The following is a 16,289-nucleotide window of genomic DNA, read 5'->3' as shown; positions in this document are numbered from 1 at the left end:
ACCTCATGACAAAAGCTGAATCAAACATAAGAAACACATTCATAAGAAATCAACATCTTGTCACGATATGCCTTGATATAGAAAAGGCTTTCAATCACATGGCGATACGGCATCCTAAGTGATCTCTCCATTCTATTCATATGAGAGGCCATTTACCATGTTTTATTCAAAGCTTCCTTAGACACAGATCTTTCCAAGTTAGGAGTCCCATACAAGAAGGAGTCCCAGAAGGCTCTTTTCTTAGCGCCACTCTGTTTTCATTATGAATAAACATCACAGCCTAAAAAAATGTGCAACTTGTGAAGTGTTTACTGAACTCTCTGGAATGGAACATGATATTGCCATGGGGGATCTCTTTGTGTGTGTGCGATGTAAGGAGTGTAAGGAAATCAGGCAACAACTCAGCATTGTGATGGGCCTATATGAGAGTTTGAAGGACAGGGTGGATGCCCTCGAAAGATCTAAATTGAGGGGCCTTAGAGCTGCCCACATCAACGCCAGAGCTTGCACTTGGTCATCACGCAACACAGCAGCAACCCCCAAGACAGAATGCACTGGTCCCACAGGAACTAGTAGTTGTTGGTGACTCTATTGTCTGGGAAACAGGGAACATGCTTTGTAAAAATGATAGGTGGAACAGGACCAGGGTATGTCTGCCAGGGGCAAAGGTAGATGACGTTGTGCGGATGTCATCTTTTAAGGGCACAAAAGGTGATATAGTTGTACACTTCGCACTAATGATATTAAGAGTAGGAGACCGGCAGAATTACTTAACAAGTACAGGTCGCTGTTGAACAAAAGCCGAGAATTAGGGTTGAATTTGAAAGTGTCTGCAATTCTGCCCAGATACGATAGGAGGGAGTATATGATAAGAGCCTAGCCGATATTCAGCCCTGGAAAGATTGTGCAAGGCTCAAGGGATAGAATTTTTTTCAGCCTGGTCTGTACTTGTTAACAGGAGAGACTGCTTCTACAGGGATGGGATACACTCTTTAGAAAATACAGCTGCGAGTTACAGGCTCCGAAGAAAACGATAAGTGTTTGCTTTTTATTTACATAATTGTTATTTTATATTGTACTTAATACGTAGTCTTATAGTTCTAATTACGCTGGTTATTTTTATTTTAATTTATATAAACAGTTTTTGTAGATATACATAATACGTTATAAAACCATTATTTCGTTCGAATATTGCAGGCATTGTTTTTGTAGATAGTGATAGGGAATTCAAATTTTTAATTGAGGTAGCTAGGTAGCTCTAACGTATAATTATAGAAACAGTAATACTTTTTCACTGTTTCTATTAGATAGCGTAGTATTGATATTTAATTAATTTAATTTATTGATTTTATTAATTTAAAGTATCATGCCCCAAACTAGAGCAGCAAAGCAACGGGCAGAAAGTGGCAGGAGTGCTGTGACTCGGGGGAGAACTGGGGGGGGGAGGCAATTCTCCAACGCATCACAGCCTAAAAAAATGTGCAACTTGTGAAATTTTTTGCCGAACTATCTGGAACAGAACATGATATTGCCATGAGGGATGTTTTTGTGTTTGCGTGATGTAAGGAAATCAGGCGACAACTCAGCGTTGTTATGGGCCTATATGAGAGTTTGAAGGACTGGGTGGATGCCCTCGAAAGATCTAAATTGAGAGGCCCATCAGGCTCTCAGTTGCCCACATCAATGCCAGAGCTTGCACTTGGTCATCACGCAACACAGCGGCAACCTCCAAGGCAGAATGCGCTGGTCCCTCAGGAACTAGTAGTTGTTGGTGACTCTATTGTCAGGGAAACGGAAAACATCCTTTGTAAAAAGGATAGGTGGAACAGGACCAGGGTGTGTCTGCCAGGGGCAAAGGTTGATGACGTTGTAGAGCGGATATCATCTTTTAAGGGCACAAAAGGTGATATAGTTGTACACGTTGGCACTAATGATATTAGGAGCTGGAGACCGGCAGACCTGTACTTAACAAGTACAGGTCACTGAAGAAAAAAAGCCGTGAATTAGGGTTGAATTTGAAAGTGTCTGCAATTCTGCCCAGACATGATAGGAGGGAGTATATGATGAGAGCCTTGTTGATCAATTCTGTCCTGGAAAGATTGTGCAAGGCTCAAGGGATAGAATTTTTTTCAGACTGGACTGTACTTGTTAACAAGAGAGACTGCTTCTACAGGGATGGGATACACTTAAATAGAAAGGGTGCAAGAATATTTGCTGATGCTTTCGAGGCAGTGTTAGGTGGGTCGGAAAACTGATAGCTTGGGGGGATACAAGGACTAATAGTATAACAGTAGCCATAGGCAGAAGTGAAGGTGATTCTTGCACAACTTCTTTTAGAATAAGCAGCGACCTGGAGCGAGGGGTGTTGGGGGTTTCAGGGACAGGTGGCAGTCATCGTGAAACAGGTGGGTATATGGGATGTGCTAGGGTAACTAGGAATAGGAGTAGGAGCATGTATACTTACATGTATACAAATGCTAGAAGTATAGTAAATAAATTTGATGAATTTGAAGTGTTGGTCAAGACATCAAAGGCGGATATTGTTGGGATATCAGAGACATTGTGTCACACTGATATAAGGAATGCCGAACTGGAATTTGGGGAGTACAATGTGTACAGAAAGGATAGACATGATAGGAAGGGAGGAGGTGTTATGCTGTTAATTAAGAAGAACATAAAATCAAAAGAAGTGCATCCAGTTGATATAGATGAACGGTGCACTGTTGAGTCAGTTTGGTGTGACATAAGCACTGCGAAAGCAAAAATAAGAGTAGGAGTGTGTTATAGGCCTAAAGACTCGAATGAGAACAATGAACAATTGTACAGAGAAATAGAGTGGACTAGTAAATAGGAATGTCTTATAATGGGGGATTTTAACTTCCCAGATATTGACTACAACTTGTGGATTGGTCATTCGCACACTAGTAAGACTTTTGTAGATTTATTGGTTGATTGTTTTCTGCAGCAGCATGTTCGAGAGGCAATCAGAGAGGGTTATACTCTCGATCTGGTTATCAGCAGTGATCATTCGTGTATTAAAAATTTGCAGATAAAGGAACCACTAGGTGGCAGTGATCACAGTGTCCTGATGTGGAATTTACTTAAAGATATAATTACCATCAGGGGTAAAGGAAAGGGTTTTTGCTTCCGTAAAAGTGAGTACAGTGGTCTCAGACAGTATGTAAATTCTGTACAGTGATTTCAACTGATGATGTTCCCAACAGAAAATTCTAAGTGGGAAGCATTCAAGGAATTAATTGTGGAAGCTACTAAAAGATTCCTACCTATTAAGAAATATTGTTCAAGGTTTAGGCCTAAATGGTTGTCACATGAACTAATGACACTTGTGGCAGAGAAGCAAAATGCATGGGATGCATATAAATTTTGCATCGAATCAGAAGCCTATGGCAGATATAAGCTAGTCTGTAATTAGGTCACAAAGGAGGTTAGGCAGGCGAAGGCAGATTATGAGAAATCTTGGCAAAAGATGCTAAGAAAAACAGCAAGGATTTCTTTACTTATATAAACGCTAAAAGGAAGGGGTTGAATCTGATTGGTACACTTGACATCGATGGTTCGACTGCTGATGATCCTGCTCAGATAGCAAACAAACTGAATGAGTATTTTGCATCTACATTCAAATGAGAGATTATTAAGGTTTGAATATGGCAGAAGGTTATCAAATTGTAGCAGGATACTTAAAAATGATTTTGCAATAACTGAGAGCAAAGTGGAGGAGAAACTGTTCAAGTTAAACATAAGAAAAGCACCTGGGGTGGATGGGATCTTCCAGTTATATTAAAGGAGGTGGCAAAGCAACTAAGCAAGCCCTCAGCCATAATTATGAGAGCATCCTTTTACTCAGTGGAGGTTCCTACGGACTGGAGATGTGCAAATGTATCCTCAATTCACAAAAAGGGGATCGAAGGGTGACACGAGTAATTACAGACCAGTTAGTTTAACTTCTGTTCCAGGTTAAATAATGGAGTCACTGGTTAAAGATGCACTGCAGGATCATCTAGACAAGACTGCAGCAATAATTCAGACACAGCATGGGTTTGTTAAGGGAAAGTCTTGCCTGACAAATTTGATAGGATATTATGATGTGGTTACAAAGGAACTGGATGCAAAAATAATTTTGATATCATATATTTGGATTTCAGGAGATCTTTTGACACTGTTGCACATGAAAGACAATTGTACAAATTAGAGCAGAATGGTATTAAGGGTAAGTTGCTACAATGGATAAAAGGATGGTTAAGAGGGAGAAGACACAGAGTGGTAATCAATGGGTGCTGCTCTTCGTGGACTAATGTTACTAATGTAGTCCCACAGGGTTCGGTGTTGGGTCCACTTTTGTTTTGTATATTTATCAATGATATTGATGAAGGTATATCAGGCTTGTCGAAGTTTTCAGATGATATAAAGGTTGGCAGGGTTGTTAATGACAGTAATGGCAGTGTCCTACTTCAACAGGATCTAGATAATTTGGGCAGACGGGCTAAGAAGTGGCAACTGAAGTTTAACCTTGACAAATGCAAAGTACTGCATATGGGTGGAAGTAACCCCAGAGAAATATATCAACTGTGTGGTACTACACTTCAGGTGGTAGAAAATGAAAAAGACCTGGGAGTAATTGTGCAGTCAGATATGAAGTTTTCTGAGCAATGCAGACAGGCTGCCAGGGCAGGTCATAAGGTTTTGTCAATGATATATAGGAATTTTGCTAGCAGGGAAAAGGAGGTGATTATCCCTCTGTATAAGGCAATGGTCAGGCCACACCTTGAGTACTGCGTACAGGTCTGGGGACCTCATTTTAGGAAGGATGTAGATTTACTTGATCGTGTACAGAGAAGGGCAACAAGATTGGTGAAGGGAATGAAGGGATTCTCTTACCAAGAGAAGCTTAAGTTCTGCAAATTGCAGTGGCTGAGACTAGGCACTTGCCCTGTGATCTGATTGAGATATATAAGGCCTTGAATGGGTTGAGCATGCTGAATTCTGATGGGATCCTTCCACTTGTTCAGATTACGAACCTAAGGGGGCAAAAATTCAAATTAAGAAAAGACAGATAGAATAGATGTGCGGAAATTTGCCTTTAGCCAGCAGGTTGTTAATTGCTGGAACAAACTTCCATCTGTCGTTGTGGAAGTTGAGAGGTTGAATAAATTTAAGGAGGAACTGGACAGGCATTTGGAGGCAATGGTGTGATTTTTTTTTTTTTTTTTTGGCTGATGCTGCATAAGCTCATATGCATTAGCATTAGTAGAGGCATTTGATGCAAGAAAGCAAGCTTATGCAGCATCAGCCAAAAAAAAAAAAAAAAAAAAAACCCTACTTCCACTTCACCCCTCTGTTCGTTCAAAATACCTGTCCAGCTGAGCCTTAAACTTATTTAGGCTATCAACCTCCACTACAAGGGATGGAAGTCTGTTCCACCAACCAACCACCCGCTGGCTAAAGGCAAATTTCCGCACGTCTATCCTACATCTGTCTTTCCTCAATTTGAATTTATGCCCTCTCAGGTGATTATTCTGAGCAAGAGAAAGAATCCCATCAGCATTGAGCATGCTCAAACCATTCAAGGATTTATACAACTCTATCAGATCACCTCGCTGGTGCCTAGTCTCCAGACACTGTAATTTGCAAAACTTAAGCCTTTCTTCGTAAGAGCACCCCTTTGTTCCATTCACTAATCTTGTTGCCCTTCTCTGTACTCGTTCCAGCAGCTCTACACCCTTCTTGAAATGAGGCCTCCAGACGTGCATACAGTACTCTAGGTGTGGCCTGACCATTGCCTTATATAAGGGAATAATCACCTCCTTATCCCTGCTGGAAAAATTCCTGTATATCATTGACAATACTCCATGAGCTATTCTTGCCGCCCGTCTGCACTGCTCAGAGAACTTCATATCTGCCTGCACAACCACCCCCAAGTCCCTTTCATTCTCTACCACTGTCAGTGTAGTACCACAGAGTTGATACGTTGCTCTGGGGTTGCTGTTTCCTATGTGTAGTACTTTACATTTGTCAATGTTAAACTTCATTTGCCACCTCTCAGCCCATCTGCTCAACCTTTCCAGATATTCTTGCAGCAGCATAGTGTCAGTAGTGTCCTTGACAACCCTGCCAACTTTTGTATCGTTTGCAAACTTGGACATTAAGCTTGATATACCATCATCAATATCATTTATAAATACAGAAAACAATAATGGACCCAACACTGAGCCCTGAGGGACTCTACTAATAACATTAGTCCACGATGAACAGTGTCCATTGATTACTACTATCTGTCTTCTCCCCCTCAACCACCCCTTTATCCATAGCAGCAATTTGCCTCCAGTGTCACACTGCTCCAATTTGTGTAGCAGTCTTCCATGTGCAACAGTATCAAAAGCCTTTCTAAGATCCAAGTATATAATATCAAAGCTATTCCCTGCATCCAGTTCTTTTGTGACTGCATCAGAGTATCCAATCAAATTGGTCAGGCAAGACTTCCCCTTAACAAAACCATGCTGTGCCCGAGCTATAACTGAAGTCTTGTCTAAATGATCCTGCAGTGCTTCTTTAACCCGTGCCTCAATTATTTTTCCTGGAACAGAAGTTAAGCTCACAGGTCTATAATTACTTGTGTCAGCCTTTGATCCTCCTTTGTGAATTAGGGTCACATTTGCACATTTCCAGTCTATGGATACCTCCCTTGTGTCCAAGGAAGTTCTCATAATTATGGCTAAGGGTTTGCTTACTTCCTTTGCTGCCTCCTTTAATATAACTGAATAGATCCCATCCACCCCGGGTGCCTTTCTTGTGTTTATCATCAACAGTTTCTCCTCCACTTGACTCCCAGTTATTTCAAGATTCTGTAGCTTACTGCTAGAGTTGAATACACCTCTGGCATTCCCCTCGCTGAATAACTCCTCATGTGTGAATGTTGATGCAAAATATTCATTTAGTTTGTTAGCTACCTGAGCAGGATCATCAATAGTTGACCCATCAATATCAAGTGGACCAATCTGATTCATCCCCTTCCTTCTAGAGTTTACATAAGTAAAGAACTCTTTGCTGTTTTTCTTTGCATCTCTTGCCGAGGATTTCCTGTAATCTTCCTTCCCCTGCCTAACCTCCTTTGTAACTTGGTTGCATATCAACTTGTTTCTATCATAGGCTTCTGTGTCATGTGTTAATTTGTAAGTATCCTATGCATTTTACTTCTCTGCCATATGCCTCATTAGTTCATCTGACATTCATTTTGGCCTAAACCTTGAACAGTATTTCTTAGTTGGTATGTAAAGCCTAGTAACTTCCAAGATAAGTTCTTTGAATGCTTCCCATTTTGAATTTGCTGTTGGTAACATCATCAGTTGGTGCCACTGTATAGAATTTAAATACTGTCTCAGTCCATCGTAGTCGCCTTTACGGAAGCAATTACCCTTCCCTTTTCCCCTAATGGTAGTTACTTCTTTGAGTAAATCCCACTTCAGCACACTGTGATCACTTCCACCTAGTGGTTTATTTATCAGCAGATTCTTAATGCATGAAGAATCACTGCTGATAATCAAATCAAGAGTATTGCTCCCTCTTGTTGCCTCCCGAACATGCTGATGTAGAAAACAATCATCCAAAAAATCCACAAAAGCCCTACTAGTGTGTGAGTGACCAGCCCCCAAATTCCAATCAATATCTGGGAAATTAAAATCTCCCATTATAAGACTCTCTGATTTACTGGCCCACTCTATTTCCCTGTACAGTTTCTTATTATACTCATCAGAGTCATTAGGCCTATAGCACACTGCTACTCTCAATTTTGATCTCCCAATGCTTATGTCACACCAAACTGACTCAACACTGCACTGTCCAGTGATGTCGACTGGCTTCACTTCCTTGGTTTTTATGTGTTTCTTAAATAATAGCATAACCCCTCCCCCCTTCCTATCCTGTCTATCCTTTCTGTAGACATTGTACTCCCCAAATTCCAGTTCTGCATCCCTTATATCTGTGTGACACCACGTCTGTGATATCCCAACAATATCTGCCTTTGATGTTTTGAGCAATACCTCAAATTCATCAAATTTATTTACTAAACTCCTAGCATTGGTGTACACGCAAGTATACCTGCACCTGTTTCTATTCTTAGCTACTCTAACACAACCCATGTGTTTACTTGTACCGCAATGGCTCCCAGCAGTCTCTGAAATATCATGCATCTTGTTTTTCAGGCTTCTGCTCATTATAATAGAAGCAGTGCAAGAATCTCTTTCACCTCTGCCAGTGGCTACTGTCAATCTATTGGTCTTTGTCTCCCCCAAGCTAGCAGTTTTCCGGCCCACCTAACACTGCCTCGATAGCATCAGCAAATATTCTTGCACCCTTTCTATTTAAGTGTATCCCATCCCTGTAGAAGCAATCTCTCCTGTTAACAAGTACAGTCCAGGCTGAAAAAAATTCTACCCCTTGAGCCTTGCACAATCTTTCCAGGGCCGAATTGATTGACAAGGCTCTCATCATATACTCCCTCCTATCGTGTCTGGGTAGAATTGCAGACACTTTCAAATTCAACCCTAATTCTCGGCTTTTGTTCAACAGTGACCCGTACTTGTTAAGTAATTCTGCCGGTCTCCTACTCTTAATATTATTAGTGCCAACGTGTACAACTATATCACCTTTTGTGCCCTTAAAAGATGATATTCGCTCTACGACATCATCAACCTTTGCCCCTGGCAGACATACCCTGGTCCTGTTCCACCTATCTTTTTTACAAAGCATGTTCCCTGTTTCCCTGACAATAGAGTCACCAACAACTACTAGTTCCTTCGGGACCAGCGCATTCTGCCTTGGGGGTTGCCTCTCGTGTCACGCGATGCCCAAGTGCAAGCTCCGGCGTTGATGTGGGCAGCTGAGAGCTTGATGGGCCCCTCAATTTAGTTTCTTCGAGGGCATCCACCCTGTCCTTCAAGCTCTCATATAGGCCCACAAGAACGCCGAGTTGTTGTCTGATATCGATACACTCCTTGCATCGCGCACACACAAAGACATCCCCCTTGGCAGTATCATGTCCTGTACCCGATTGCTCTGCAAACATCAAGCAAACAGTGCATTTTATAAGGCTGTGAGTCAGAGGACAACTGCCCCCCTCAGTTCTGCTCTGAGCCACAGCACTTCCATTAGCTTGAGCCTTTTGCTTTGCTGCTCTGGTCTGAGTCATGATTCTATTAATTTATTAATTAATTATAATTAATTATGTTATGTTATTAATTATGTTAAATATAATTAATTATATTACGTTTGTAATCTAAGTCATTATGCTTTCTTGCATCACATGCCACTGCTACTACTACTCTCTCCCTCCATAGCATCATAGGTAAAGAAGCAAATCTCTCTGAATTCTTTCTCTATTTAAAACAAATTCAAATGTATAACCGTTTCTAACTGCTGCTCAAGCAATTTTTTTTTTTTATAAATTCAGTTGTTTTGGGAGATGCAATATGGCCTATGTAGCCCTTGTGCCAGAAAACACCATAACTACAACAAGCTATGTTATAGCAACTTGTAAACTGGGTAGGTGCAAAATGCTACTTTCATACATCCAAAACTTAAAAAATAAAATGTTAAAAATTCAGAATAGACCATCAAAGGACTTCACTCACCCAGGAGATGTTTGTTTTCTTTGTTTGTTTGTTTTCTTTACTCAGTTTTCTGAGTAAAGTTTTAGCTATACCCAATTGAGTAAGTATAATTCAGAACAAAGATTTTATTGCAGATTGTTGAATTTTATTAGTTAATCTGTTATATGGAATTCTGAGATTTCCTTATATAGTAAATAAATCCATATATATTTTAAACCTAATAGACCTAGTGTAAAGTTAAACAGAAATGAAAAAATAGAATATTTAGCATTAGCATTAGTAGAGGCGTACAATGCAAGAAAGCAAGCTTATTCAGCCGCAGAAAAAAAAAAAAAAAAACCTCCCATTTCACCCCTCCATTCGTTTCAAATGCCTATCCAACTCAGCCTTAAATTTATTTAGGCTATCAACTTCCACAACAAAAGATAGAAGCCTGTTCCACCAGTCAACTACCTGCTGGCTAAAAGCAAATTTCCGTTTATCTATTTTACTGCTGTCTTTCCTCATTTGAATCTGTGCCCCCTCAGATACTTAATCTGAGCAAGAGAAAGAATCCCATCAGCATTCAGCTTGCTCAACTATTCAAGGCCTTAGACACCTCAATCAGATCACCTCGCATATGCTTATTCAAATTGGAGAAGTATGGCACTGCAATTTGCAGAACTTAAGCCTTTTTTTAGTAAGAGCACCCCTTTGTTCCCCTCACCGATCTTTCTGTCCTGCTTTGTACTTGTTCTGGCAACTCTACATCCTTCCTAAAATGAGACATCCTTCTTCCAGACCTGTACACAATACTCGAAGTTGACCTGACCATTGCCTTGTATAATGGGATAATCACCTCCCTGTCCCTGCTAGCAAAATTCCTATATATCATTGACAAGACTCCATGATCTACCCTGGTAGTCTGTCTGCACTGCTCAGCGAACTTCATATTTGACTGCACAATTACTCCTAGGTCTTTTTCACTTTCCACTTCCCTGAGTGTAGCACCACGCAGTTGGTACTTTTCTCTTCGGTTATTGTTACCCATATGCAGTACTTTGCATTTGTCAATATTAAACTTCAGTTGCCACTTCTAAACCCATTTGCGCAACTTATCTAAATCCAGTTGAAATAGTATACTATCTTTACTGTCTTTAACAACCCTGCCAACCTTTCTTTCATCTGCAAAGTTGGACATTAAACCTGATATACCTTCATCAATATCATTTATAAATATACAAAACAACAATGGGCCTAAGACCGAACCCTGGGGAACTCTACTAATAGCATTTGTCCATGAAGAGCAGTGTCCACTGATTATCACTCTCTGTTGTCTCCCACTCAACCATCCCTTTATCCATTGTAGCAACTTACCCTTAATGCCATACCTCTCCAATTTGTACAGCAGTCTTCCCTGTGCAACAGTATGAAAAGCTTTCCTGAAATCCAAGTTTATGATATCAAAATTAGGCTAAGGTAAAGAAAGCCCACTCGAGAAGCATGCAAAAGTTCGATAAAATTAACCGGTAAAAGTACTTTGCTGTAATTGCATTTGTATTGTTGCTCGCTCGGTAAACAGACGGTGGGTGTTATCGGTCTGGAGTAGAAGTTGAATCCCATGGGAGCTTGAAATCCTCCCGAAGTGGAGGGGGTAACTGACCTTTTTTCTTTAGAATCACTAATCGAAGTTTGCCATGCTTCTTGTGTGGGCTTCCTTTACCTTTCCCTTTTTTCTTAATAAACAATTTATCCACTAGTCCATCAGTGATTCTAAAGAAAAAAGGTCAGGTTACCTCCTTTTCTTCGGGAGAGTTTCAACCTCCCATGGGATTCAATTTCTACTCCTGACCCAAAACACCCACTCTATGTTTACTGAGTGAGCAACAATACAAATGCCATTACGGCAAAGTACTTTTACCAGCAAATTTCATTGAACTTTTGCATGTTTCTCTTGTGAGCTTTCTTTACTTTCTCCCAAAATTATTTTTGAAATTCAGTTCCTTTGTGACGACATTATAGTGTCCAGTCAAATTGGTTAGACAAGGCCTCCCTTTAACAAACCCATGCTGTGTCAGAACTATTCCTGTAGTCTTGTCTAGATTAGTCTGCAATGCTTCTTTAACCAGTGATTCCATTATTTTCCCCGGAACACAAGTTAACAGGTCTATAGTGTCTGTAGTTACTTGTGTCACCCTTTGAGCCAGCTTAGTGAATTGGTGATACATTTGCATACCTCCAGTCCATGGGGATCTTCCCTGACTCCAAGGAAGCTTTCATAATTATGGCTAATGGTTTGCTTACTTCCTTTGCTGCTTCCTTTAATATAATTGGATAGATCTCATCCACTCCATTTGCCTTTTTTATGTTGAACTTCAACAATTTCTCCTCCACTTTGCTCTCAGTTATTACAAAATCACTTAGCTTCTGGTTTGATAAACTTCTGGCACTCCCCTCATTGAATAACTCCTGATGTGTGAATGTAGATGCAAAATACTCATTCAGTTTATCAGCTACCTGAGCATGATCATCAATAGTCAACCCATCTATGTTGTCATCCAATCTGATTCATCCTTTTCCTTCTAGATTTTACATAATAAAGAACTCTTTGCTGTTTTTCTTTGCATCCTTTGCCAAGGATTTCTTGTAATCTGCCTTTGCCTGCCTAAACTAATTTGTGACTTGATTTCAGACTAGTTTATATCTGCCATAGGCTTCTGTGTAACTTGATACTTTATATGCATCCCATACATTTTTCTTCTCTGCCACGAGCCTCATTAGTTCATCTGACTTCCATTTATGCCTAAACCTTGAACAGTATTTCTTAGTTGAAATGAAAAGCCTAGTAGCCTCCATAATTAAATCCCTGAAGGCTTTCCATTTTGAATTCAGTGTTGGTAACATCAGTTGATCCCACTGTACAGAATTTAAAAACTGTTTAAGACCTCTGTAGTCACCTTTATGAAAGCAAAAGCCCTTCCCCTCCCTTTAGCCTTGATGGCAATTACATCGTTAAGGAATTCCCACATTAGCATTAGTAGAGGCATATGATGCAAGAAAGCAAGCTTATGCAGCATCAGCCAAAAAAAAAAAAAAAATCGCTCCCATTCGTTCGTTCAAAATACATCATTACATTGTGATCATTGTAAACCCAATGGTTTTTATCTGCAAATTCCTAATGCATGAATAATCACTGCTGATAATCAGATCAAGAGTGTTACTCCCTATGGTTGCCTCTCAAACATGTTGCTGTAGAAAACAGTCATTCAATAATTCCACAAAAGCTCTTGCTAGTGTCCAAGTAACCAAGCGCAAGTTCCAGAATATCTGGAAAGTTAAAATCCCCCATTATAAGACATTCTTATTTACTGGACCACTCTATTTCTCTGCACAATTTCTCATTATACTCATCAGATTTATTAGGTCTAAAATACACCTACTCTCATTTTTCCTTTCCAAGTGCTTATGTCACACGAAACAGACTCAATGTTGCATTTTTCACCAACATCAATTGGATGCACTTCCTTAGATTTTGTGTGTCTTAACTAACAGCATAACCCCTCCTCCCTTCCTGTCCTGTCTATCCTTTCTGTACACATTGTACTCCCTGAATTCCAATTCTGCACTGCTTATGTCTGTGTAATACCATGTCTCTGATATCCCAACAATATCTGCCTTTGATGTCTTGACTAGTACTTCAAGCTCATCAAATTTATTAACTGTACTCCTAGCATTGGTGTACATGCAAATATACATGCACCTGTTTCTTCTCTTAGTTACCCTAACACAGCCCATGTATTTATTTGTTCCACTATGACTCCCAGCATTCCTGGAAATCTCCATTGCCTTGCTTTCCAGGGTTCTGCTCATTCTAATAGAAGCAGTGCAAGAATTACTTTTGCCTCTGCCTGTGGCCGCTGTTAACCTTTTAGTCTGTGTATCCTCCCAAAAAGCTAGCAGTTTTCTGACCCACTTAGCACTGCCTCGACAGCATCAGCAAATATTCTTGCACCCTTTTTTTTAAGTGTACCCATCTCTGTAGAAGTCTCTCCTATCAACAACAAGCACAGTCCAGGATGAAAAAAAATTCTACCCCTTGAGCCTTGCACAATCTCTCCAGGGCCGAATTGACAAGGCTCTCACCAAATACTCCCTCCTATCATGTCTGGGCAGAATTTCAGACACTTTCACATTCAACCCTATCTTGCGACTTTTTTTCTTTCAACATTGACCTGTACTTGTTGAGTAAATCTGCAGATTTCTTACTCTTAATGTCATTAGTTCCAACATGTACAACAATTTTGTGCCCTTAAAAGATGTCTGCTCTTCAACGTCATCAACATTTGCCCAGGGCAGACATATCCTGGTCTTGTTCCGGTATAGTTAAGTATTTGCTCAGTTAAGAAGTAACTGCTTCTAGAATTATCATTCCATTGCACTTTTTATACACTGACATTTGTATTACAATATTCACTTGATTTGCATGTCAGTTTCCCCCTCTGCAAGTAATACTAGCGCAAAGATACACTTGTTTTTATTGATTATTCTATTGGTTACTGAATATTCTATAGATATAAGATAATGATTTACTATAATTACTATATTACTATATACTATATTATATACTATAATAAATACTATATTAATATAATGTAATTATAGTAATATAATTATTTACTAATTACTATATTATATACTATAATAAAATACTATATTACTATAATTACTATAATGTATGTCATGTGCTTTTCCCTTAAAAACGACTATTAGCTTAAATATAGTAAATTATTCTGAATATTTTGAGGCCATTCAAATGTTTTTGTGTTGTTAACTATTTCTTAGTGCAGCTGACTCAAACTTGAAGAGAGTTTCGTTAGAGTTAGGTGGGAAATCACCTCTCATTATATTTGATGACTGTGATTTGGATAAGGCTGTTAGGCAGGTAAGTTATTGAGAGTGAATAATTTTTATGATTTCCTTTTTTCATCTCATTAGAATCACTCTTACAGTTGAGGGAAGGCATTGGAAAATTATGTAAGCAAAATTAAATTCTTTAAGATTAAAATTTATTATATCTTCCAAAAGCACAGCTGTTAATTCTCCACTTTTATGATGAAGAATCTATCTTTTTGACATTATTTGCCCAGCCTTCCCTTGTAATATAGTAATCACTATATGCTATATTATATACTATAATAAATACTATATGATTTTATGATTGTCATATGATTTTATTATATGACACTGTTGTGTTACATAGGAAAAAAGACAGAGGAAAACCTAGTTTCCTCTGTTTTTTGCAGTAATGTAGCATTTAGTAAAATTACAGTCTTAATAATTCATGATTAATTTAGCTTAGGTTAGTTAATCATGAATTACTAAAAGTGCCAAACTTACTTTCATTTTAGAAAAGAAATCTGAAAATTGGAAAATAAAATCTTGTAAAAATTGTAACCAAAGAAGCCAAAATTCATTGAAGCATTATCTGCACATTTATAATTTTATTCTTTCTTTTTATGAATACAGAGAATGTTTGGAATTATTTGGAAATGTGAAAGTTTGGAATTCTTGGAAGTCATATTTTATGAGCAGTCTTCAGCATTTTTATGGCTGGATAATGAGTTCTGTATAGCATTAGTTAATGTTTTCTTGAAAAGCAGCTCTTGATGCAGTATTCCTTTATTTTCTTTATTCTCCAAATGTGCCACTTGAGGATGGGTTGAGTGGGGACGATATGGTCAATATTTTTGTTAAAGATCTTGTGCAATTGCATTCAGAAAATTTTCAGAAACTCATTACTCCATATCGTGTTTGTTGCGATTTGTGCACGCCGTGTTCCTTGTTATTAATTGCTTATCAATTTTACTGTTTTAAATTTTACAACCAAAAAAAAAAAAAAAAAGTCAGTGAACAGAAATGTTAAGTAGTATGTACATATTAATTAAGCTATGTATGTAAGCATAAATTTATTATTTTGCTAACTTGAAAATATTCTTCCAATTTTCACATATCATTTAAAGTGGGACAGCCACTGTATTTTGTTGGGAGATCCAGGGGTTAGGTTCTGTGCTATTGAACTTGTGCTTGTTTGAGACCATAAAAAATTGTGACTTCGTAGCTTGCAGTTTGTGACTTTTAAAGGGAACAGAAGGTACATGAAATCTAGATGCTGCAGAAGAGATTGTGCTTAGCAGTGATGAAGAGGAAGAAAATTAAATGAACGTACATTATCTCACATATAAGTGAGATAATGTTACAGTTTGTAAAGTAAGACATTTTTTTCAGTTATTACTATTTAAGTTACTACTATTATAAAAATAAAGTTAAAATACTGTTATTACTACTATAAAAATAAAGTTTCTGATAATTATTTTAAAAAAATGGCATATTTTTGTTAGCTTTTGGAAGATAAACCCTTTTTGTACTGGTTCTTAGTCCCGTATAACACGGTTTTGCATTACACAAGATTTTGTAGGAACCGAACTATCATGTTATACAAGGGTTATCTGTATTCTTAGAATGACAAGATCATAAAACCATTCTAAAATTCTTCTAGTATAATAGCATGATCATCTGTTTGATTATACCTTTATCCATAACATAGCTGTCAACTCTACGGGTTTATGATGGAGAATCCATATTTTTAACTCGATTTAATTTTCCATTGTGATACAATGGTTATATGAT

General features: G+C 38.6%; 1 protein-coding gene across 3 annotated transcripts in view; it reads left to right on the top strand.

Moving 5' to 3' along the window:
* LOC150078525 (mitochondrial 10-formyltetrahydrofolate dehydrogenase) overlaps window positions 1-16,289 on the top strand; it is a 910,691-nt gene that overhangs the window by 692,787 nt on the left and 201,615 nt on the right. For all 3 annotated transcript variants that reach the window (XM_090385282.1, XM_090385283.1, XM_090385284.1), the window contains one exon: window positions 14,445-14,544. In XM_090385282.1, coding sequence (XP_090241408.1) covers window positions 14,445-14,544 — 100 coding nt within the window. The remainder of the gene's footprint in view (window positions 1-14,444; window positions 14,545-16,289) is intronic.

Source organism: Mastigoproctus giganteus, chromosome 11 (genome assembly GCF_048544385.1).
Source record: "Mastigoproctus giganteus isolate SK-2022 chromosome 11, ASM4854438v1, whole genome shotgun sequence".
NCBI lineage: Eukaryota > Metazoa > Arthropoda > Arachnida > Uropygi > Thelyphonidae > Mastigoproctus > Mastigoproctus giganteus.
Note: the sequence above shows the minus strand (reverse complement) of the source record. Positions and strands in the feature narration are given on the sequence as shown.